Genomic DNA, 13,621 nt, shown 5'->3' with positions numbered 1-13,621 from the left:
AAAAATTCTGTACTTTGTAACGACACCAAAGGTAAACAGCAAATAAGGCCTTATTTTATCACCAATATGAGAAAGAGCAAGGGGTGTTGATTGGAAGTGCCGATCTCCTGTAGCAGCCTGTAACCAAACACGAAAAAGCCGAACTCCACGCTGCTCCAATACAACCAAGCAGATGCGATGCAGATTGGAGCGTGGAGGGGAGCAGTGGAAAAAAGGAATTGTTTTTTACTGTCACAGAAGAAAACAAAGGTTCCCTGTTTCTTAGAATTGCCGGAAACATCAGTCTGTTCAGGAAGCGTTGGGCAATATAAATACGTGATATCAATGGAGCTATTGATGTATTGTTAAACAGGCAAAGTGGGAAGGAAATACTACTTGCAGTGATAAGGTGGCTTATGATTAACAGTTTTAATAAAATACCTTTTATTAACCATCCCCCTTCACCCCCCTCTAGTAAAACGCATCTTTCCTGTTCCTTTCTTAAAAAACATCTTAGCCATATGGTAATTAAAGCTTCACCTGAACTGAATATAGCCTTGTGGGCCGTGGACATGGCATGAATTCTTACAGAAAATATTTTAGTCAACAGTAGTTGTAGGAAACGCCTCGCCGTTGCTTCTGAAGAGCTCCAGTTGCCTGCCGGCTCCGCGCGGCTGCTGAAGGGCAGCACGCGACTTCTGCAACCGTCTGGTGTCAAAATCCTGACTTTTCCACGGCTCCTCTCAGGCCAGAGGGGTGGTGGCGAAATTCGCGGAGGGGTCACGGTTTGAAACCGATGGCAAAGGAGCATAGGTGTGTCCAAGCCTGTTTTTCCTGGTGGCGGTGATGGGTTTAGGTTGTACGCGAGAGCTCAGCTGGAGAGCCTGCACCAGTGCTCGCCACAGAGCGCCACCGCAGGCCTTCCTGGCCTTGAAAGGCGGACGGTCCTGTCGGTACCTCAGCGAAGCTTTCCTCCTTCGCCCCTTCCGCTCACCCTGCGGTGAAGCCCTGCCGGCACCCAGAACTCAAAAGAGGCGGTTCGGCGGCCCCGGCCCGGCCACCACAGCTGCCCGGGAGGCGAGGGGCCGCCGGCCGGTTGCGGTTCCCGCAGCCGGGGCCGCGGCGCCGCTCATTGCCGCCTTGCCGCCCAGCGTGCCCCGCGGTGGGCCGTACCAAGTGGCGGGGAAGCGAGGCCATCAGGGTGGCTCCTGGCCCGCCTGAGCTGGAGCCGCCCGCTCCGGCGCCTTCGCTGCGGGGATCCCGGCTGCCTCTGCGCCACCGCCGCCTCTCCCCCCGCTTCCGCTTCGGCGTGGAGCGTTCCGCTCCGCAGCTGTGCGCGGGGAGAGCCCATGTAGCTCCCCGGGGGGGGGGGGGGGGGGCGCGACACGCGAGGCGTCGCGGCCGCCTTCCCCGGGCGGCAGAGCTGCTGACCGACCGCTCCCGGAGCGGCTCCTCCTTCCTGCGGGGCAGTGTCCGCGCTCCCCGCCTGCGCTGTCCCGCCCGGCTCCGCGTTCGCCCCTGCCCCTGCTCCGGTGCTCCCCCCACCCCCGCCGTGGTCCCGCCCGCCCTGGGCTGGCGCCGTGAGGCGGGGGCGGGGTCGCGGCGCGCTCGAGGGACGGCGGCGGCGGCGGCGGCTGCGCGACCCCCGCCGCCCTCAGCCTCCCCTCGCCCGCCCGCCCGCCCGGGCGGAGCCGCTCGCCGCGGGGAGGGGATGCCGACGCAGCGGGACAGCAGCGGCAACAGCACCATGTCGGCTCCGGGCGGCGGAGGGGGCGGCCTCGGCGGGGACAGCGCCCACCAGGTCCGGGTGAAAGCCTACTACAAGGGGTGAGTGAGGGCGCGGAGCCCCGGGGATGGGAGGGGAGGCCCCGGCAGGCGGAGGGGCGGCGGCCGGCGCGAGGAGAGGCTTTCGCCAGCGCCCGGGGCGGCGGGGCCGGCGCCGCGCTGCCCGGCCCGGTCCCTCGGGAGCGGCGGGGTCTAAAGGAGGCTCCTCTGCGGGGGCTGGGCGGGGCGCTCGGGGCGGGCTGCCCTCCGGTGCCGGGGTGCGGGGGCTGGAGAACACCCCGGCTCTCCGCCGGGGACCGGAGTCGCGGCTGTCGGCCTCGTCAGGGCTCACCGCCCGCAGGTTTCTGTCAGCGGCGGCATTTTACACACCGGGCGTCCGCTGCGTTTGCTGTAGCGTTAAGGTCTCGAGTCTTGGATATCCACTTACTTGTGGGGAAAAGAAAAAGAGAGAAGGAAAAAAACCTCCCCACAACTAGACAGCCGCCTTAAAATGGCTTTGGAGGGCTGCCCGGGGCCCGCACGGGCTGGGCACCCCCGGGTCTCGGTCCGGCCGCCACGGCGTCGCCGGTAAACAGGGAGGCACCTGAGGGGCCTCCCCTGCCCTGCCCCCCCCCGCTGCCCGCGCACCCCGGTCCTTTGCCTCTTCCCCGTCAGTAACAGCCGCCCGTTCCTCACAACGCTTTACTGGGGACGCGTGCCAAAAGTCGTCCTTAAAAAAATATGTCAAGGGTCCAGCCTTGGTCCTGGCCTCTGCGTGTTAAGTGATATGCAGGTCTCGAGGGTGTTTGGATGAAAAACCTATTTCATCAGATTTTAGGCTGTTTCCCAGGGACTGAGTGGCTTCTGAGGGAGCCTGGGAATGGTAGCTAAGACGCATCTACTGTTAATTATGCTTCTGCTGTAAACAAAAACGCTAGAGGTCTGCACAAGGAAAATCTGCACGTTGCTGGTCTAATTCAATGGCTCTCCAACAATAACATATAAGGCAAAGGAAGTGTTTTGCTTTGGGTTCACAACCCCCTATTAAATAGTAACAGTTACAGGATCTAACTTTAAAAGTTTGAATGCAAAGGTTGACAGTGGTTCATTGGGCCATTAAGTTTGAGTGGAGGTGATCTAAGCAGAAAAAAATGTAGGTGGCATTTTTGGATTAAGATTGAACACATATTCTCGACAGCTTCCTTCCAGTTATCTGTATTAAGTACCAGAAAAGATTTATTACATTTACAGTATTTACTCTCTGGTATCTCTAGCTTTATCATTTTAAGGAGAGGTATAGAAACCATGCTGGGCATTTGGTATTTGCTACCATGTTTAATTTCTAGCTTGTGTCTGCTTTGGGGCTTTTCTTGACAAAAGTCTATAGGAGTCCTGTGGAGACTGGCACAGTCTGTGGCTTTAAAGGACATGTGAAACACTGTCAAAGTAATAGTATGTGAAATTCTAAGGTCTTTGTTTTATGGTCCCTTTAATCCACCATGTCTTACAGATGTGGAGATGCCCCAGCTATCAGCTGGCGGAAGTGTTCATTTGGTCAGGCAGTGAACTAAAGTGGGAACTGTTCTGAGTTAAAGCCATTGATTTTTCTTCTGCTGGGTCAGTTTTAATCTTCATCGTTTCCACATGCAATCAACGTGAATTCTTGCACAGGGAGGCTGTGAGGCAAGAACAGAGGGAAAGCGGCTCAGGGATGTGGGAGTGAGGAAGAAAACTGCTACATTGGATAGGAATGCTGGCTCGTGACACTTTAAATATTGGGTAATAATTTCACAGGCACTGGAATGTTTCTTTTGAGTCTCATCTGTTGACTTTTTATCTGTTAATGCAATTACCAGTTTACTTTTAATAACACTGAGTCATATAGGGTGTTGGTTAACCATTGTGAATACCAACAAACTAACAAGTTGAATGCCTTAGTCATGATTTGTTTTGAGATCTAAACAAATTATTCTCTCCACATTCTTACAACAGAAGGTCTCATGTCTGCTTTGCAGGCTAGCACTATCAAAAGTGGGTATCAAAGCAAAACACTTTACCTGCACTTACACTGGAATGACTTGGAGACTGAGGATCTAAATGCTGATATCAAAGGCAGCATTTTCCCCTTTCGTCAAATAAACTGTCTCAAGATTAGAGCTGGGTAGAGGATTTAATGGGAAATAGTGTTAATCGCTAAATATTAATCTCTTGTAATTTCATTTTAATAGAAGCATTTAAGTGGGTTGTAGGAGTTGTGGTGAAAGTCTTGCTAGGAAGGTCTTTTCAACTTGCAGAAAGAGTTTCTGGTTAAAGAAGAAAACCCCAGCAACTCAAAAGCACAGATTCGTTCTTGAAACGGCTGGGAATGCGATAGTCAGGATACTCGCCTGGGGCTCGAGACGCTGTGCTTACCGACTCGGAGCAAAGAGCCGAACCTGAATCCCCAAAACATCGCTTGGTCTGGCCAAGAGCCTAATTGCTTTTCTCAGCCAAGACAAAGAAGAATTCATGAAGAATTCTTTGAAGGGCCTTTGTTTCATTCAACTGTGCAGTGGTAATTCTTTATCTTAAATTCATGAATTATGAAAAACCAGGAAGGAAAATTTTCCTAAAATGAACAGAGATCATGAGAATAAGAGGATGGGAGTTCCCAGAGACTTGGGAATTAAGGCATTAGGTTGAGTTTATCCAGGTATTTCCTTCTCTCAGGTAAGTCACGCGTCTCTTTCTCATAGGGCTGTTGTTTAAAATGTTGAAAAGAGTCTTATCTATTTTAAAGAGTTACCGTAATCTGTGCGTGTAATCGAGGTTCCTGAGTGAGTTCTTAGGAATTGACTCTATTATACCAAATGTTTACATACTTTTTTGTTACTACACTAACAAAGTGTACCAGCTTCAAACGTGTGGCACTGAACAGCATCTGTAATTACAACCATTTCAGCTTTCTAATATTATTGAAAGCTTACCTTTTGTCTCATCACATTTGTTGGACATGCTTTTTGTCAGTTCAGTACAAGAAGCTATTATATCATTAATATGTATGGGGAGGATTGCATTGTAGCAGTAGAGAACAGGCAGGAGTAATACACTGCTTGTGCAGTAGGAATCCTGTGGAATTAATGTTGTTGACTTAAAAACTTGAAGAAGCATTTTTCTGTCACGATTAGAACTGCTAGCTTGCGTTCTTCCAGTGCCTGACATAGATTTTGCACTGTTTTAACTGTGTGGGCTGTAATGTAGGGTAGACTTCTAATACAGTTAAAGGCATAGGTTACCAATGCTTTGCCCACCTTCAGTTTGATTTGGTTCAAATGAAGAATACTGCTGACAGTCCTCTCATGATACATGTTAAACTTGCTTCTTTTCTTAATTTTAATATGTTTACGTGAGTGGGAAAAGTGGGGAAAAAAGAAACCCCTTCAATTTTAATTGTAAAATCAAAATGTACCTCCATAAATATTTCCAGGAAATTAATTTCTTAAGAATTTTTGAGTTCTCACATGCTTTCTTTATATTCTTTGTCGTGAGCACTTCCTGATCCATTCTTCAGCTCAATGGCTTTTGTTGTCTGTTGAGGATCAGTTTCCACATAGGAGAGTGTTCAGCTTAAGAAAGCTTTGGTTTAAGCCTATGAACACATTTTCACCCCTTCTTGCTGTTTCAACATTGATTTAATTTTCTGATGATGTATTTTTTCCAGAAAAACAGATAGCAGGAGCAGGCAATTTGAGACCTCAGACTTCCACTGAGGAAAGAGATGCTTTGAATTGTTCTGAATGGCAGTGCCTGCACTTTACGGTACTGAAATGATACTGAAACAGCAGAATTCTCCAGGAGTCTTGTATGGGTTAATTTCAGTGAGCTGTAATTAGACATTATCAAAAGCCTTAATGACTGACCCAGGTGTGTGATAAATATGTGGATATGTAGATAATATGTGATTATGTATCTGTATATTTCCACATACGTAATATGTAATAGCTGTATTAGGCTGCAGGTGGAAAGATCTAAAGCAGTAGTCTCTGTTCTTGCAGGGGTTGGTTTTCTCACAGAAGTTTAAGCTCAAAAGTGAAAAATGGGATGTGGGTAGTGAACTGCATTTAACTGTTGGCATTGGGGGGTTTTTTGTTTTGTTTAGTTGGTTGGTTGTGGGTGGGGTTTTTTTTTGTTAAAGGATGTTATGGCTGTTGGATGATCTGTAAAAGAAAAGGCATGAGAAAAGCTGTTTGATTTCAGAGGAAAGGTGGGGAAGGTAGTGATGAGGTTCATGGTCTTCTAGAGGTATTTAAAATCTGTTCTCTAGTGTTCGTGTTTAGATTTTACCATTTGCATTTCCTCAGTCTTCCTATGGTTTATCTTCTACTGATTATTATTACATTTGCAGGGTATTGATTCAGGCAGGCCTTTTATTAGTATGAATAAAATGATCCTTTATTAATATTTATGGAAGATACAAATGACAACATCTTAACTGGAAGTAATTCAGGACAAGTGCTCTCTTGTTTATTTGCATGTTTCCTACTCACAGGTCCCTGATTAAGACCTATTATAATAATACTAAAACAAATTCTAAAAAAACTGATGCTTCCACAGCAAGAGTTAACTGACACATCCAGATGTGGTGGTGCAAAGGGTGTGCTTGAATCAGATTTTCTTCTAATTCCCTGTGTGAGGAGACAAATAAGGATAATTACGCCTTAGAATAGCTTTAAAACAAACATGCTTATTAAAAGCAGTGCATAAGCTTATCTTCATCAGAAGGAAAGGGCTATTTTCAATAATTTTTTTCCCACGTCTTAGTGAAAGAAAGCATTTTGTATTTTTTCATGCAAGGCAGCAGGCTATGGTCCACATTAACTTTCCTTTGTTCTTTAACTTAGCCTATTAATTTTTGTTTAAAATGCCAAGTTTCTTCTCAGTAGAGTTTGACTTTGTCTTAGCTTGAGTGAATACAGCTTTTTCCTAATGAAGACATCATCAATGTGGTGTTATGTGCAAGAAGTGTGGAAAACACCATATAATGTGAAGGTGTGACAACAGAACCGCTCTGGAAGTGAGACCTGCCTCGGTAGAAAATGTCAGTGTCATCAGTATAGTTAAAATGGCAAAATAAAGCTTGTAGAAAGACCCGTAATCTTTCAGTTTCTGTGTTATGTAAGGCTGGCTTCGCATCTGTCGGAAAAGTGTGCTAGATGTTGCTTGTAGAACCTTGTTCGTACTTCGATCTTTTTTTTTTTTTTTTTTAATATATTGCTACTGGCTAGGGTTCTCTGAAAGACCGATTCGTGTTTGTCGTAACAGAGACTGTAAGATCTTCCAAATGTATTTCATAACTGTCTGATACATGTCCTGTTGGAGGTATTAGAGTAGCAATTCAGAGAACTTGCTTAAATTCTGAAATAATTAAACTCTCCTTTTATTTGAAGGGCAACTCTTTTGCTACTTGAAGGTAGCAACGAGTAGGAAGAGGTTTTTTTCAGTTGGTGCTAGCTTTTACTTTATAGACACGGAAGGATTCCTGGGCTGTTCAGTACATCTTAACATTGTGACTTTTTCTGTTCACTGTAGTACAGATAAATCTATTTTAAGTGGGCTTCAGTTATCAAATTTGAAAACCTGCTGAACATTTTTTGCTAATATATAGGGTTTTTTAATCTTCAGGTTTTGCTAGAGCATCAGTGATTACAGTCTCTTGAGATTATGGTCTGTCACCTAACTCTTTTTGCTTGTCCGACAGTAAGTCATCTAGTCATTGCTGCTTTTAACATACCCTCTCCCATTACTGACTAGTTCAATCACAAAATAAGCTGCCATAGTTGAAATACTTAACTCTGACTTCTCGGTGCCCTTCAGAACTTGGCTTTTTGTTTAAGAAAATATTCCAAAGTGAATATATCTGCACTAAAATGTGAATAAATGAAGGGATGGTAAACTTAAGCGCAAAATCAGTGAAGTTGCTAAGTAAGCAGTGCCTTATTTCCTTCCCTGAAAAACAGGAAATACAGGTTACGACTTTGCCTCCTGATACAGCCTCGTGGGCTTCTCTTTGGTTGATGCCTGTGTATCTGCAACAGTAACGTGCTGTTAAATCCGCCTCGGATCGTAGAGACAAATGTTGGTATTGGGTTCGCAGTTTGTGCATTTTGAGAGAGGATGCAAAGGGAGAACTTTGTATTGGAGAGAACATGGTTTGCCTTATGGGATGGGCACAATCGGGCCTTTCAAATGAAGCCCCATTTGCCCCAAAGTACTGGATTGTGTCTAGAGACTGGGGTCCAAAAATTGTTTTGTTTTGCATTTTGTCTCATGTGGAAAGAAGAGGAGCAATTCCTCAACCGAATAATGTAGCAGCTTTTTGACTGCTTTGTTCAGATTATTGAAGAGGTGTCATTTCAGTATCCTAACCATTTACTGGAGTCTTTCCCCTAACTAAACTGACTCTGATCATGCTTATAAATCCAGAAATAGGCTAGCTGTTCTTTTAGAGTGCTTAGGAACTGCTAGTTTATTTTATTCATGCTGCTGAACTTAAGGGAGCCTCAGGCAAGCGTGTTTATCGCGTGTGTTCTCTGCCATTCCTGAAAACGGTTCAGGTTCAGTGACCACGGTACGTTATGTTAAGTCACCTTCTTGATACGACTCTGCCCATGCGCAAGATGATTTAAAGACATTTAACTTGCTGCATATGTACACTTCAGTCTGGTAGGTATGTCAGTGTGAATTTTGACCAGATATAAACGTTGTTGCTTTTATTATTCTTTTTCCCCCACCAAACAGTGCCGGTGGCTGGCACCAACTGAAAAAAATCCCAGCTAGCTGAGGTTTTTATGGGAAGATTAGTCTCATAGCTCAAAGATTGGGCTTATACGAGAAGTTTGAAGAGTAGTGTTGTAAAGAGCCTTCTCTTTTTTTTTTTTTTTTTCTTTCTCCCTTCACCTTCCTCTGAACTGTCTCTCTGAAATCCTTTGTTTAAAGGCCTGCAACCCTGAGTCACCTGTTCCCCTTTAAGGCCCTGCAAATACTGAGACAATGGGTCAGCATTTTATGTTAACATATTTAAAACATCAGGTTAACTAACTTTTAATCTTAATTATAACAGAAATACCCATTCTGCATAACAGTAAAGTAGTAAATTTTAATTCTAAGTATATGTCTCTGTCAGCCTTCCCTGTCGTTGGGGTGAAGCATCATGGGTCTCTTTTTTTTTAAAGGCACTTCCAATGTTTGGAACATCCCCCCTAATCCACTAGGAAACCTGTTTAATATTTTTCATTCATTTTTCATAACAACTACACAATTAAAATTTAGTTAGGGAAGATGTATATGTTCTTATAACATTTTGATATCTAACAACAAAATAACTATTAAAGAGCAAGCAAAACCAGCAATATGTTAATAATGTCCTTCAAAATTTTTGCAGCGTTTCATTCTTCAGTTTCCACTGGTATAATATATCTCACTTCTGTGTGTGGTTAATACCTGCTGCAACTCAATTCATAGTTATTTGGGCACTTAAATCTTAATTTTTCGTAAACGAGTATGTGGAGGATTAAATGTCAAGCAGTTGGTAATAAAAATGACTTGGAGCCTGACATCACTATAGGAAGGGAACTGATGTGCTTTATTTTATTTCAATATTTTTTTAGGGGGCTGCAGCAGGGATGGGTTTTATATTAGTGGTATATGGAAGGTGTTAGAGGTGGTGATCAAGTGCTACATATTATGGTATAGTTTCTCAAATTTATTTTTCTCTTGCTCAGGGACATCATGATAACATATTTTGAACCTTCCATCTCATTTGAGGGACTGTGCAGTGAAGTTCGAGACATGTGCTCCTTTGACAACGAACAGCTTTTCACCATGAAGTGGATTGATGAAGAAGGTAAATCAATGCTGATCAATATGTTGCTCAGCTTTTGAGCTTTCCTCTCCCTTTCATCTTTTCTTTTCCTTCTGCTGTCATAAGATAAGCTTCTAAAACATACTTCATAAGTAAATTTCTAGGAATAGTAAATCAAAAATACTGGTTATCCAATGTCTTTGTAAGTATATCTTAATGAAAAGGTAGTTGTTTGTTTTGTTTTTTTTTTTAACCAAATAAAACCTCAGTGACTATCAAAATGTGAATTCAATGTTAAGATTTCTTATGAAAGAAATAGAAAGTATTCTCTTAGACTGCTGAAGACGACTATGGTTTCCCTTAAGTCTTAAATCTTTGAAAAAGAGTTAAACTAATGTTAAATTCTACAAATTACAGTATTTTTCTAAAATATTGATGTAATTTAATATATAGTTGAGTTGTATGTGTAACCAAAACCATTATATTTTGAGTGTTTGTATCAGCTGTTACTTTAGCAACCTAAAGTCTGTTCACACATAGCTACTGAAAAACCTTTCTAAATATTGAAAGAGAAATGCCTTGTCTGAATTATGTATGTAACCTTTCACCAAAGTGCAGTAACAACTTTGACTGAAAACTCTTGTCATCTCTAGCACTTACGTTATCTGTGTTAAGTCTACCTCGGATGAAAAAAAAGTTCAGAGTCTGTTTTCCCTTTTCCTTAGCAGATGTAGTCCAGTTGAGCTGTATGTATACATTAGTAATTTTTTGAAAAGGTTATTTGTAGTTCCTATTTTCTTTGTGGAATTGGTGTATTCTACACAGGTTTCGAGCTACACCGAGGAGACATCTGAATTATGAAATAGCCGTTGAGTTATTTTAGCATGCTAATTACTTGATGCAATACATAAAAGGCCATAATGTGCAGTGATTAGTATTTGTATGCAGTGATCAGCATAAATGGTGCTTATAGAACTGTTTCCTCCCCTTCTCACAGCTTTCCCATTCAAAATTGGGTGAGTTCTAGTTTATTCAGAGCTTAAAGCTAAACAAAGCTGATTTTTGGAAATGCTATATGGGCAGGTGTGTTGAAGATTATGTGGTCTTGGGAATCTGAGCAGGTTTTCTTTCTTTTTTTTTTTTTTTTTTTTTTTTTTTTTTCCTTCCTGGCATTATTCCGAAGTTATTTATACCAGGCAGATGCAGTAGAGTGAAATGAACAATGTTATGACTGAACTGTGCAGTGGTGCTATTCGAGTTGAACATTTACTTCATAGTAAGCTGGCTGTTTTGTTTTATCTTGAGGAAGATAATAGACCTCTCACTGAAGAGGAAGAGCCTGCAGTATCAGTCACAGTAAGAAGTACATATCTTTTTTGATAAAACATTTGTAGAAAATTTTGTGCAGATTCAATAATTTACTTGAAGCAACAGTTTGTTCTGTCTCAATATCTGCTCTTTAATTAGAGATAGGCTTAAAAAAAAAAAGGAATGCTGCAGTTTGACTACATTATTTTCATGTATTCACGTAGGATTCAATTTTCACAAGCAATCTGTGTTTGCTTTAATCATTGACTTCCAGTTTAATGTCAGTGGAGAAAAAGTTCATCTGGCGATGAGGAGTGTGTTTAAAAAAAAAAAATCCCCCCATCTTTATTATGAGTAATTCTTGCATCTACAATGCGCGGCTTCTTGCCAAGACCCCTGCCTCCTCTCTTCCTCTCTCTCCACCTCTCTCTAGTGTTTTCAGAGGATATTCTTTCTAGAAACTCATAATTTGCTTTCTTGGAAAATTCCTGTCTTGCATCCTCTTCACTAAAACTGAAGTTTCCTCTTTAATAGTAACATGAGGAGATGTGGGTACTGGGGACTGGTAGTTGTTACGCTACTACCCGTGCTTTGTGTAGTGTAGGACAAGGTATGGTGTCTAGGCCATCTCTTCGCTACTTCCTGACTGAACTGCTTGATCAGATGTGTGACTAAACTGGATTTACCTAGTCACTAAGGTTTTTATTTGCCATGTACTAAATGTCTTTTTAGCCTTTGCAAGATGCAGACCATTGTGTATAATTACTTTTATTTCATAGAGGTAATGGCACACAAAGGCAGACATAATTTAGTTGAGTGGAATCACTTCAAAAAATGCTCTGATGCAACTGGAAAATAGAATTAACTTGATTTGATTTTAGACAAATTTCTGTTTTATCTGTGTGTGGTCCGTTTGTCTTACCTCTGTCTTCTGAAATGCCCTGCAGGATGGACCACTAGCCTTATGTTTGTGTTCAGTCTGTTGTTTCTTGCTGTATAACTCAAAAGTAAATATTTTCCTATGACACTTAGCCCAGCTGTCTTTGGCTGCAAAATTGGTACTACTCCGAACTTGTCGAAAGAGTATGTCTATAAACCTTCTGTTCCTAGTTTGGAGCACGGTGTGTGTTCTTGAGAGCCTCCTTTTCTTCTGCCAAAAAGAAACACAAAACTGTTTGCACAGGTGTCGGAAACAAATGAAGAAAAACTGGTTTGCTCATTGTCATAGTGAGTCTGAATCAATGGAGTTGTTCCTTCTCCTCCCCCTGTGCTCCGCACTGTGTAAGTTTGTGCGGTGGGTAGGCAGTTTGATGTCCAGATAGGCTAATTGTAGGGGGGAGGTGGTATAATGAAAAATGACTACAACTGGCTTCAAAGACTCGTTTTCAGGATTATGACATGCAGAAAAGAACAAAGACAGAATGCTGCAAATGGACAGTACATTTATTACTAATATTTTAGCAATAGAAAAGAATGGATACATTAGAAACAAAAGAAATTAACTAGAAAAACTTTTGCAGGGTAAGTTTTAAATATCCCCTTGCCTGGTAGGTACATAGTTCTACTGAAAAGCTTTAGCAACGCCTGAATTAATTTTGATATCTTGTAGTACAAAACAAAAAGAGAATAGTTAATAGACTGTTGCTAGTGAACTTTCAAACCATGGTATTGACCGAAGACTCAAAGCAGTAAAACTTTCAGATTGGATCCAGTTCAGCTGAGACGGAAATTGTTCTGCCTTCTTCCAGTTCACTTACCCACAACCAATTTACCACTTAAGGGTGTGGAAAGTAGTATTTGTGTTAAAAATTGGAAATGTTATATGACAGTAGACTTGCTGCATGGGATTTTGGCTGGAAAGAAGCTTGTTCTGCTTACGTGTTGGAGTACGAACAGGCAGAGATAAATCCCACAGAACATCTTGTATAGGTGGAGGGGGGGGAAGTTGAATTAATAACCAGAAGTATTTTCTTTCTTTGGGGCAGTGATGATTCAGATTCAACATTGCTTTAAAAATGTTTCAGTTGTAGTATTGTTTTGAACAAAGGTTTCTTCTTTTAGGGGGATAATTTTTTTATAATGTTACTAATGTGCATCAGACACTGAAGAAAACATTTTGTTGCATGGATGTTCTTTTCAGCCTTTATAGCAGTTTCAAAACACTGGTGGACACAGGTGATCAGTTAAAATATCAGATGAATTCTTTAGATGAGTCTTGAGAAACAGGTAAAGTACAGGCTACCTGTCCAAAGGCGTATGAACCAAGGCTGCAATTTAAGGTCCTTCTTGTTCCTGATCCTGAATACAGCAGACCTCTAGTTTGATCTCCTTTGTTCCTCACCCACCCTTGTCCCCAAGTTTTAAACCTATAGGCCAAAATTGCCCTGATGTGATTGTGTTGTTTAATGATTCTGAAATGCCTTTGTGGATGCAGGATATTTTTTCAGAAACATAAACTAGATATCTACGAAGAGACCTTAGTCAGTCCTGAACTGTTACTGCTGAAACGCAGATTTGTTAAAGCAATCCAATGCAGTCTTGTCAGAGAAACTTTAAAATACATGCCAAGTGCTTGCATGATAATTTACCTCATCTCAAATAGTCAACAAAAGCTGCAATCGTTTTATAATAAAGAAAAAAAACAAAACCACCACCACCACTCCACAGTTTTTTCCTGCTTTGGTGCCCTTTCTTTAGGGGATTTTACTTCAAATAGTCCCAAGAGTGTGA

General features: G+C 42.4%; 1 protein-coding gene across 2 annotated transcripts in view; it reads left to right on the top strand.

Moving 5' to 3' along the window:
- PRKCI (protein kinase C iota) overlaps positions 1-13,621 on the top strand; it is a 33,291-nt gene that overhangs the window by 1,866 nt on the left and 17,804 nt on the right. Inside the window, exons 1-2 of one of the 2 annotated variants that reach the window (XM_087739224.1) lie at positions 1,570-1,806; positions 9,504-9,625. In XM_087739224.1, coding sequence (XP_087595350.1) covers positions 1,691-1,806; positions 9,504-9,625 — 238 coding nt within the window. In that variant the 5' untranslated portion in view covers positions 1,570-1,690. Of the gene's footprint in view, positions 1-1,569; positions 1,807-9,503; positions 9,626-13,621 lie in introns of those variants that run through there. The other variant, XM_087739225.1, reaches the window with a different exon arrangement.

The sequence above is a fragment of the Nipponia nippon genome, unplaced genomic scaffold, assembly GCF_047370975.1.
Source record: "Nipponia nippon isolate SJK-2023a ecotype South Korea unplaced genomic scaffold, ASM4737097v1 scaffold_7, whole genome shotgun sequence".
Lineage (NCBI taxonomy): Eukaryota > Metazoa > Chordata > Aves > Pelecaniformes > Threskiornithidae > Nipponia > Nipponia nippon.
This window is presented reverse-complemented; position numbering and strand designations above follow the sequence as displayed.